Source organism: Hetaerina americana, unplaced genomic scaffold (assembly GCF_022747635.1).
Source record: "Hetaerina americana unplaced genomic scaffold, ioHetAmer1.1.p SCAF_8, whole genome shotgun sequence".
NCBI lineage: Eukaryota > Metazoa > Arthropoda > Insecta > Odonata > Calopterygidae > Hetaerina > Hetaerina americana.
In genome coordinates, this window is record NW_027287427.1 from 73,633,520 (window position 1) to 73,645,928 (window position 12,409).

Here is a 12,409-nt window from a genome sequence, read left to right on the forward strand (position 1 = left end):
ATCAATATTTACAGTTATGCAAGCAGCTGATTTATTCTTATTAGCAAAGTAAATTAAAGAAGATTTACTAACATTGAGGAGGAGGGAATTGAGGAGACACCACTCATGTAACAGCTGGGTAACGGAAACAGAGGTTAATATTAGTGTGTCTACAGAGGAGGCAGACACGAGGACATTTGTGTCATCAGCATAGACGACAGGCAGCACGCCTGGTACAGAGTTCAGTAATGTTGGTAGATCATTTACGTACATAAGGAACAAGATTGGGCCCAGGACAGATCCCTGGGGTACACCACATAGAACACTTTTTACTGGAGAAAGGAACTCTCTTCCTTGTTTACTTAAGGCTACACATTGTTTTCTGTCCAGGAGATAGGATCTAACCCAGTCTAGGGAAGTCCCTCTTATTCCCAGGCATTCAATTTTTCGAAGTAAGAGGTTGTGATTGACAGCATCAAACGCCTTTGAAAAATCGAAAAATAAGGCAAGAGATTCAGATCTATTGTCAAGATCAGAAGTTATTTTGTTAACTGCTTGATATATAGCTGTGGATGTAGACCTGAGTTTCCTGAAACCATGTTGGTTGGGAGAAAGTAAGTTATGGGATTCCAGAAATAATATTAAGCGATTGTAAAAAATTAATTCAAATATTTTACCGAATTGGTTGAGCAATGAAATGGGCCCATAAGAATTCATATCGTCTTTAGGTCCTTTGCCCTTGTAGAGGGGCAAGACTTTCGCTACTTTCAAGGTGGCAGGGAATTTCCCTACCTTTAGAGATTTGTTAATTAAAAATAATAATGGATGCTTAATTGCCTCGTAAGATTTCTTAAAAATAGTGGCTGATATTCCATCAAGACCTGCAGAGTATTTATTACTAATTTTGGACATTGCCTTAGTTAATTCATGTTCCGAACAGGGATATAAGAATAGCGAGTTACAAGAGTTGGAAATAAGGGGATATTTGCCCCTGTTACACTGATTTGTAGGAGTTATCTGAGATAGGTAATGTTCATTGAGGGAGGATGCCATCTGTATAGTATTTTGATTAAACTTTCCAGAAGTATTACAAAGTACAATGTCAGAGTTGACATTTGAGATAGATTTGGATTCATTAATTATTTTCCAGGCTTCCCTAGATTTGTTAGAGGCATTAGTAATTCGGGAATTGTTATATGATCGTTTAGCATTATAAAGAATAGTCCTGTATTCCTTTTTCATGGTGGAGTATTCGTGTTGACTGAAAGAGTCAGTTTTATTTCTAAAATATGCTGCTAAATCTTTCATGTACCTTGCAAGATTACGAATTTCATCGGTAACCCAGGGTTTCTTATTATGATGTAAAACTGAGGTTTTGAACCTAGTTGGCCCAATGGGAAAACAAAAATTTAAGTATTCAAGGTAAGTAGAATAGAAGTAAAGAAAGTTGTCGTCAAAACAGTAATCGCTGTAAACATTCGACCAGTCATGGGAGCTTAGCCGCTCAAAGAAGTTAGAAATATTCTCATCGGAAAATTTTCTTCTGAAAATGGTCTTGCTGTTACTATTATCACTGAAGGTGAAAGTGGCTAGAAGAGGAAAATGGTCAGAAATATGAGACTCGATTGTTACGGTTTCAGATAACTCTGCACTGGAATTTGTAAGAACTACATCTAGAAGAGTAGAAGTAGTTCTGCAAACTCTAGTGGCTACCATATTAGTAACAGAAAGGCCAAAGGAAGACAGAATGTCAAACAGATCATATTTAGCTTTAGAGCTTTCTAGTAGGTTGCAGTTGAAGTCGCCGGTTATAATCAGCAACGGGTTAGGAATAGACTTATGGATCAATTCTAACAATGTATAAAATTTAGAAAGGAACACGTCAAAATCACTGGCTGGAGAACGATAAATCGTAACAATTATATAATCACGGTTGTTTCCTTTGATACGAGACAGACTGGACTCGAACAGGTGATCTTCATTAAGGGGATTGGAGAACTGGATAAGTGGCACTGAGGAATATGTCAGTCTCACAGACACTAGGATTAATACACCACCATTTTTACTTGTTGCTCGGCAAAAAGCATCGGCGAGAACGTAACCAGTAAGTCGGAACAAAAGCAGTTCCCCCTTCTGAAGCCAGTGCTCATTTACACAAATCACATCAGGGTTATGTTCACTCGTAAATACTTCAAGGTCAATCAGTTTATTGCGCAAACACTGAATGTTAATATGGAGAATCTTTAATTGCGTAGTTATCCTGCCGCAATTTCCGGGCGGAGTCTCCGAAAAGAATAATTTCCGATACAGATATTTTTTGGCCAGAACTCTGGGGTAAGGAGCTTTTCACGTAAATCTTGATTCACAGACAAATGAAAGGAGGCGTAATTGCCTCTGGTTACCTTAAGTTGCTCAATGTCTACAGCAGAATCAAGAAGATCCGGCAAATTAACCTTCAGATAGGACATGATTTCGTCTTTCGTCGTGTCAGGAAGAAAATTCCAGACATGAACATGAGAACGCCGCGAGATGCCGGAGATAGAGCTCTTGTTATTGGAGGAGCCCATAATAGGTGGTCGGCGTCGCCGCTTTTTCACTTCAATGAAGCCGTCGTTAGGAGAATTGGAAGAAGGATTAGGTGAAATAGTTACACTCGGTTGAGAGATGATCGCTTCAGAAGAAGTTTCAGATGATAGGGAGGTAGGCTGTTGAACGCAGGGCATGGCAGGCTCAGCAGATGCATTCTGCCGTTTAAAGCCTCGCGTGAACGGACGACTGTGGATGCGTGTTACCTCGGAACACGATGTCACTTGGCCAAGAGTGCCTGGAGTGGGTTTATCAGAGTTTTGGCGGACAGCAGAGGAGACCACACATTTGTCACTCAAAGCAATAACTTCACGATCTGCTTTCAGCTTCACTAGTTCTCGCTTCAGAAATTCAATGTCCGACGCCATGTTAGAAATTTTGACGTCGGACGCTTGACAGAAAAAACACTTCCAAAATAGATCACGGCACTCCAATAACGCCTTTAGTGGCAGGTCCTTAAGTCCGGTGCACTTAGGTTTTACTTGGATTAAAATTGAAAATGGCCAAATTTGAGGCAGTTAATATTTTTTAAAGGAAGATTTAAAATTTATATTTTAGCCGTTGATAGATAAAAAGAATAATTGGAAAATTTGGTAAAATAGTAGAAGTTATTTAAATGTATTACCAGAATGAAATTATAGTTTAAAATTGAATTCAAAATAATAAAAAGTGTACATCTATTATGGTATGATACCATGCATACAATGAAAATTTTATACCTTTCTAAACCATGGAATGGTCTAAAATGAAATGGTATAAGCATCTTTGAAAGCAATTATGAATAAAATGGTTGATAAAACACCTAATGAAGTGAAAAGAATAGGTATCTCATGGTTAAAAAGTAATTTAAACAGTATTCGCTTGAAGGTCAATTAAAGCTTTTTGAATTATAAATATGCAACATTGTGCTTAAACCAGAGACTAAACTCCATCCTCAATAAATTGTATTTCTTAGAGTGTTATTAAATGCCGATGCAAATGAAATGGTCAAAATTAATTAGATAGCCCTTACAGCATTCCTACAATATGGCCTCATATCCATGAATTTTAACTACATACCTATTGCATATTACTCTGCTTTAAGTGAAATTTAAGTTTATCCTATTCACTTATTCATATTTACTTTTTTAAATGAGTATGATCTATGAAAGTTGATTTGACAGGCTGAGTGATACGTTTAAATAAGAAACTATCAATATAAGTAGAGAAGAGGGAAAAGAATACATCTGAATAACATCCCTACCTAAGACCACAACCTTGACAAGGTAGAAAGGCTTACGTGTTCCATTAATCCCTGGAGATGCAATGGTAATTGCTCTTGGTGGGGTTAAACAATTCCAGAAATAGCAGAAGTTTAAGAAAATTAAAAAAGGCAGAGAAAGTGAATAGAAGACTTAAGAATTGAGAGGAAGTGGGATGTTGAAGACGGTGCTGGAAGGGTAAACAGGGTAAAAGAATGAAGAGAATAGGCTTTTAAGACAGCATGAAGACCTGTGGTGATTATGAAGAAATGATGCAGGCCAAAGAAATGAAAAGTTCTCAAAATACTAAACAGTAAATAGTCATTTGGGATCAATGAAACCCTACCTCTCATGAGCACAATAGTTATAATGAATGAATAAAATCACAAGTTGAGACCTATGTAATGAGACAGGTGGCTTATGGACGATCCGTTCTTCCCTATAACACTGCTAAACAGGAGGCTTACGGTGAAACTGTTATTCCCAAGAGCACATCTTAACAATGATTTAAAATGCTTAAAGAGAGGAGACAATGAATTTCAAAGGAAGGTAGACCTGGAGCTCCAGTCACTGCTCTTACAAAAGTAAACAATAATATCTCTTTAGCCATTATGAGAAAACATTGTCAAATAAATTCCAAGAAACTGTGGGAGATGCCACAGCAGTAACTTTTTTAACGGAGTTATCCACGAAGTGTGCATTACAATGCAACAATTTAACAGTTTAAAAATCTTTCCCACTGATCCCAGTCAAGGCGAATGATTTTTACACTCTAAAATTGTTGCATTGTAATTGTCAAATAACTTTAAGAGCTATCATAAATATTGAAAATTTCATAATGTGCCACCAACAGACTGATAACAGAAAAACTGCAAGTGAGACATGTTTGATTGCATTAGTTTCTGAGACAGCTTATACAGGATGAACTGAACTGAAGAATTGAACAACAGGATATTCAATTGCAGGTTTGTTCGCAGTTGTTACACGAAGTTAATTTTTCAGGAAGGTGTGTTTTTTCTGAAGTTATCAGATGAAACTTGCCTATTGGGATGAACAAACACATTTATTGAAAAAGCTATTCATCATAAGAAGCACACCTAGGTTAAGGGAACATGTTTAAAATACAATGGCTGCCATTGATGCAATACTGATGTCAAGTCAATGGCATTTATACCGCATACACACCACATCCAAAGTTACCAATATGAAATAAAAATGCTCGTACAATGCCAATAAAACATTATGACAACTCTATTCTGAACAATTCTCATGCAATAAGAAACTTGAAGAAACTGAATCCTAAGTTTCCTACCCACCATCATTCAGGCATGCACTGATCTCATTCCTGAAGATGAAGACCTTTTGACCACACTAAATGATGAAGGGATTCTATTCTTCAGATTTGATTCTAGATAAACATGCAAACAAATTGAAAAGACACAAGTGAAAGAAGTGGGACTTGACCCCTCATGGGCCAAAATCTGTGGATCAAATGACTACCTGACCCCCTTTACTCGGAATGTGTTTATAGAAGACATACATGATAAGCTGGGAATGGCAGAAAACCAAAAGTCAAGAATCAAACTTTGTAACTATAACATAAAAGAAGAACTGGAATATCTGATGAAAAATTACCAACTAAGCCTTCCTTTACAAAACACCAGACACCCGAGATGCCATACTGTGTAGAAGAGTATAAAAGTGAAGAATTAAAAAAATCTAGTTTTTTTTAAATTCCCTGACTTTTCCAAATTGCCTATAACCCAAATACATTCCCTGACTTTTCCAAATTGCCTATAACCCAAATACATTCCCTGACTTTTCCAAATTGCCTATAACCCAAATACATTCCCTGACTTTTCCAAATTGCCTATAACCCAAATACATTCCCTGACTTTTCCAAATTGCCTATAACCCAAATACATTCCCTGACTTTTCCAAATTGCCTATAACCCAAATACATTCCCTGACTTTTCCAAATTGCCTATAACCCAAATACATTCCCGGACTTTTCAAAATTGCCTATAACCCAAATACATTCCCTGACTTTTCCAAATTGCCTATAACCCAAATACATTCCCTGACTTTTCCAAATTGCCTATAACCCAAATACATTCCCTGACTTTTCCAAATTGCCTATAACCCAAATACATTCCCTGACTTTTCCAAATTGCCTATAACCCAAATACATTCCCTGACTTTTCCAAATTGCCTATAACCCAAATACATTCCCTGACTTTTCCAAATTGCCTATAACCCAAATACATTCCCGGACTTTTCCAAATTGCCTATAACCCAAATACATTCCCTGACTTTTCCAAATTGCCTATAACGCAAATACATTCCCTGACTTTTCCAAATTGCCTATAACCCAAATACATTCCCTGACTTTTCCAAATTGCCTATAACCCAAATACATTCCCTGACTTTTCCAAATTGCCTATAACCCAAATACATTCCCTGACTTTTCCAAATTGCCTATAACCCAAATACATTCCCGGACTTTTCCAAATTGCCTATAACCCAAATACATTCCCTGACTTTTCCAAATTGCCTATAACCCAAATACATTCCCTGACTTTTCCAAATTGCCTATAACCCAAATACATTCCCTGACTTTTCCAAATTGCCTATAACCCAAATACATTCCCTGACTTTTCCAAATTGCCTATAACCCAAATACATTCCCTGACATTTCCAAATTGCATATAACCCAAATACATTCCCTGACTTTTCCAAATTGCCTATAACCCAAATACATTCCCTGACTTTTTCAAATTGCCTATAACCCAAATACATTCCCTGACTTTTCCAAATTGCCTATAACCCAAATACATTCCCTGACTTTTTCAAATTGCATATAACCCAAATACATTCCCTGACTTTTCCAAATTGCCTATAACCCAAATACATTCCCTGACTTTTCCAAATTGCCTATAACCCAAATACATTCCCTGACTTTTCCAAATTGCCTATAACCCAAATACATTCCCTGACTTTTCCAAATTGCCTATAACCCAAATACATTCCCTGACTTTTCCAAATTGCCTATAACCCAAATACATTCCCGGACTTTTCCAAATTGCCTATAACCCAAATACATTCCCTGACTTTTCCAAATTGCCTATAACCCAAATACATTCCCTGACTTTTCCAAATTGCCTATAACCCAAATACATTCCCTGACTTTTCCAAATTGCCTATAACCCAAATACATTCCCTGACTTTTCCAAATTGCCTATAACCCAAATACATTCCCTGACTTTTCCAAATTGCCTATAACCCAAATACATTCCCTGACTTTTCCAAATTGCCTATAACCCAAATACATTCCCTGACATTTCCAAATTGCATATAACCCAAATACATTCCCGGACTTTTCCAAATTGCCTATAACCCAAATACATTCCCTGACTTTTCCAAATTGCCTATAACCCAAATACATTCCCTGACTTTTCCAAATTGCCTATAACCCAAATACATTCCCTGACTTTTCCAAATTGCCTATAACCCAAATACATTCCCGGACTTTTCCAAATTGCCTATAACCCAAATACATACCCCTGACTTTTCCAAATTGCCTATAACCCAAATACATTCCCTGACTTTTCCAAATTGCCTATAACCCAAATACATTCTCTGACTTTTCCAAATTGCCTATAACCCAAATACATTCCCTGACTTTTCCAAATTGCCTATAACCCAAATACATTCCCTGACTTTTCCAAATTGCCTATAACCCAAATACATTCCCTGACTTTTCCAAATTGCCTATAACCCAAATACATTCCCTGACTTTTCCAAATTGCATATAACCCAAATACATTCCCGGACTTTTCCAAATTGCCTATAACCCAAATACATTCCCTGACTTTTCCAAATTGCCTATAACCCAAATACATTCCCTGACTTTTCCAAATTGCCTATAACCCAAATACATTCCCTGACTTTTCCAAATTGCCTATAACCCAAATACATTCCCTGACTTTTCCAAATTGCCTATAACCCAAATACATTCCCTGACTTTTCCAAATTGCCTATAACCCAAATACATTCCCTGACTTTTCCAAATTGCCTATAACCCAAATACATTCCCTGACTTTTCCAAATTGCCTATAACCCAAATACATTCCCTGACTTTTCCAAATTGCCTATAACCCAAATACATTCCCTGACTTTTCCAAATTGCCTATAACCCAAATACATTCCCTGACTTTTCCAAATTGCCTATAACCCAAATACATTCCCTGACTTTTCCAAATTGCCTATAACCCAAATACATTCCCTGACTTTTCCAAATTGCCTATAACCCAAATACATTCCCTGACTTTTCCAAATTGCCTATAACCCAAATACATTCCCTGACATTTCCAAATTGCATATAACCCAAATACATTCCCGGACTTTTCCAAATTGCCTATAACCCAAATACATTCCCTGACTTTTCCAAATTGCCTATAACCCAAATACATTCCCTGACTTTTCCAAATTGCCTATAACCCAAATACATTCCCTGACTTTTCCAAATTGCCTATAACCCAAATACATTCCCGGACTTTTCCAAATTGCCTATAACCCAAATACATTCCCTGACTTTTCCAAATTGCCTATAACCCAAATACATTCCCTGACTTTTCCAAATTGCCTATAACCCAAATACATTACCTGACTTTTCCAAATTGCCTATAACCCAAATACATTCCCTGACTTTTCCAAATTGCCTATAACCCAAATACATTCCCTGACTTTTCCAAATTGCCTATAACCCAAATACATTCCCTGACTTTTCCAAATTGCCTATAACCCAAATACATTCCCTGACTTTTCCAAATTGCATATAACCCAAATACATTCCCTGACTTTTCCAAATTGCCTATAACCCAAATACATTCCCTGACTTTTCCAAATTGCCTATAACCCAAATACATTCCCTGACTTTTCCAAATTGCCTATAACCCAAATACATTCCCTGACTTTTCCAAATTGCCTATAACCCAAATACATTCCCTGACTTTTCCAAATTGCCTATAACCCAATACATTCCCTGACTTTTCCAAATTGCCTATAACCCAAATACATTCCCTGACTTTTCCAAATTGCCTATAACCCAAATACATTCCCTGACTTTTCCAAATTGCATATAACCCAAATACATTCCCTGACTTTTCCAAATTGCCTATAACCCAAATACATTCCCTGACTTTTCCAAATTGCCTATAACCCAAATACATTCCCTGACTTTTCCAAATTGCCTATAACCCAAATACATTCCCTGACTTTTCCAAATTGCCTATAACCCAAATACATTCCCTGACTTTTCCAAATTGCCTATAACCCAAATACATTCCCTGACTTTTCCAAATTGCCTATAACCCAAATACATTCCCTGACTTTTCCAAATTGCCTATAACCCAAATACATTCCCTGACTTTTCCAAATTGCCTATAACCCAAATACATTCCCTGACTTTTCCAAATTGCCTATAACCCAAATACATTCCCTGACTTTTCCAAATTGCCTATAACCCAAATACATTCCCTGACTTTTCCAAATTGCCTATAACCCAAATACATTCCCTGACTTTTCCAAATTGCCTATAACCCAAATACATTCCCTGACTTTTCCAAATTGCCTATAACCCAAATACATTCCCTGACTTTTCCAAATTGCATATAACCCAAATACATTCCCTGACTTTTCCAAATTGCCTATAACCCAAATACATTCCCTGACTTTTCCAAATTGCCTATAACCCAAATACATTCCCTGACTTTTCCAAATTGCCTATAACCCAAATACATTCCCTGACTTTTCCAAATTGCATATAACCCAAATACATTCCCTGACTTTTCCAAATTGCCTATAACCCAAATACATTCCCTGACTTTTCCAAATTGCCTATAACCCAAATACATTCCCTGACTTTTCCAAATTGCCTATAACCCAAATACATTCCCTGACTTTTCCAAATTGCATATAACCCAAATACATTCCCTGACTTTTCCAAATTGCCTATAACCCAAATACATTCCCGGACTTTTCAAAATTGCCTATAACCCAAATACATTCCCTGACTTTTCCAAATTGCCTATAACCCAAATACATTCCCTGACTTTTCTCGAGTTTCCAGATAGGCAACAGACCTGTATATATGAATTATTTATGAAAAAATTGCAATTAATTTAAAGCACAAAACATCTAAAGATTGTATTGATAAATTTTACAATTTATGCATCTGAAAATGCACTGAAATCTATTTATGTGGAAATGATTAACTAGGTGACTTAGTCATCAGTGACTTGATTATGACTGAAAGTGTGTTATTTTAACTCTAACAGGTTTTGACACCATAATTTCAATAACCTAAGCTAATAATTTTAATAGTAACTGGACATCTAATGCAGATAAAGCTGATTTCTGAACAAAACTATTCAAGCTCAATATTTGATAAAAAATAAATTTGAAGGAACAGTAGGTTAAAGATGAGGGCCTTGAACAGGACTGTAAGTCTAACCCATGAAAGAAGAATGTATGCATAAAGAGTTTTCATAAAAATTTACTACCTAGATTGGCTTGGATTTGGTTGAGCGTGCACAATAACTACCAGAATTTATACCAGGAAATCTTATGTAAACAGTATTTAGGGCTCTTAGGCCGTGATGTTACCAGGGTATTATTGATCATGATATTACATCATAATGCAATCAATATATAAACTTCATTTACTTGGTCTAGCGTTCTACAGCAAGCCACAAGGACTCCAACAGGCTGAGTATCCTTCAGACTTTCCTTCAAGGCTTCTAGTTCTGTGTCAACCTTTTCTTCTGACTTGGATAACGGTTCCACTGAAAGAACATGAGACGAAAGGGGCAGAACCCTGAGCTGGTCATCTACCACCAAACAGCGAGAGCATGTGGCTAGCGAAAGTAAAAACCTGGAAGAGAAGCATAATAAATTAATTCAAAAAGTGATTATATGGCAATAAATATTCTACCAGCACACCCAAACAATAATGGAAGCAATGCAACAATGTCAAAGTGAAATATCATTCGCCTTGACCGGGATATCCTTCTTTTACACTATGAAATTGACGCATAGTGATGCGAATCAGTGGATGACTCTGTTAAAAGTTCCCGTCACGGCATCTCCTGCAGTTTCCTTGAATTTGGGAAATGGGAGCCTTTTGTGATGTAGGGGCATATTTGGGTAGTTTCAGAGGAGAAATACATTTTAAAATGTCTACAGTACCCAAGACAAGTAACTACCACCCACATAGAGGCATATAAATATGAAATTTCCAATTGTCATCAATAAAAAATGAAGACTTTATGATTACTAGCACCTGTAAAAGAAGAATAAGGCCTAATGATAAAATGAAAACTTTGTTGCAATTTTCCACAGTTAAAACTTTATTGCCGACCATGGTTTCGATACACTGTATCATCTTCAGGTGAGGAAAAGTACAAGGAGAAGGGATATATATACCAAGTTACAAGAAGGGGTGGCAGGGGAGGAGGGAGCGGGGGGGAAGGGGGGGGGTTTGTCATAAAAAGAAAGGCAGGAAAAACCAATGGAACCCCCGAAGTGCGGGCAGCTCACTCTTCGGGGGGAGGAGGGGGGGGGGGGAAGTGTCGTCATAAAGGGCACTGAGGGAAGTTAATGGACAAAAGTGGGGAGGGGCAAGAGAGGAACTGAATGTCGTTAAGTAGCTCTATCTTCTGGTTTCTCCATTGGATAATCTCTAAACTCTCGAGAGCGTCCAATTTCTTGCTCTTTTGGAATTTATGCAACGGCTTAAATTCAAAATCCGGGGAATGATTCTTCCCCAAGAGGTGGGTGGCAAAGATGGATGTGGTGTTGCCTAACGTATAACATTTCCGATGCTCCTTGATGCGTGTGGCGAAATTTCGTCCAGTCTGTCCCACATAAGTCGCATTACATTGGCACTTTAATTCATAAACACCACACTGTTTTTCGATGTCAAATTTATCTTTTTAGCAGAGTACTTTGGATATGGAAAAAGGGGTGTAGAATGAAACACGGAATTTATCCTTGGGTAGAATGTTGGCAATTCTATAGGACAAAGAGTTTGAGAAGGGGATTTTGCACCATTTACGTGAGGGATTGGAGTATGGCAGGAGGGTTGTGTGGAGCTCGACGGCACTTTTTCTCAGTTTTTTCCTTAATAGGGAATCAATGAGGTCGTCGTTGTAGCCATTCCTCTCTGCAATGAACTTGATGGTGGTGAGTTCTCGGTGGAAAATTGCAACGAAGTTTTCATTATGTCTCGATTCCACAATATCACGCCTGACTCTTCACTTTTCGTAAGAATAAGGCCATATACATGGCTGCCTAACCTAGTGATTTCTCTGACAAGCACTACAAGGCTTAGTTGTTGAGTAATAGCTACATCATAAGTATTCAACCTACAATAAAAATACAAAAAATAGCCAATACCATTGACTTGATGTCACTACTTCAAATCTTATGTTGATTCAATAATGCAGGATCCATTGTCACACATGCTTACTGATTGGATTATACAGGGCCAATTTAGCTCTCCAACTGTAGTTATTGAAAAGAATGCATTGAACAGTTCTAAC

The 12,409-nt window shown here is 37.3% G+C and overlaps 1 protein-coding gene across 3 annotated transcripts in view; it reads right to left on the bottom strand.

Moving 5' to 3' along the window:
* The window catches only part of l(1)G0020 (RNA cytidine acetyltransferase l(1)G0020), a 54,308-nt gene that overhangs the window by 29,057 nt on the left and 12,842 nt on the right, over positions 1 to 12,409 (bottom strand). For all 3 annotated transcript variants that reach the window (XM_071596934.1, XM_071596933.1, XM_071596932.1), the window contains exon 5: positions 10,533 to 10,740. In XM_071596934.1, the coding sequence (XP_071453035.1) occupies positions 10,533 to 10,740 (208 nt within the window). The remainder of the gene's footprint in view (positions 1 to 10,532; positions 10,741 to 12,409) is intronic.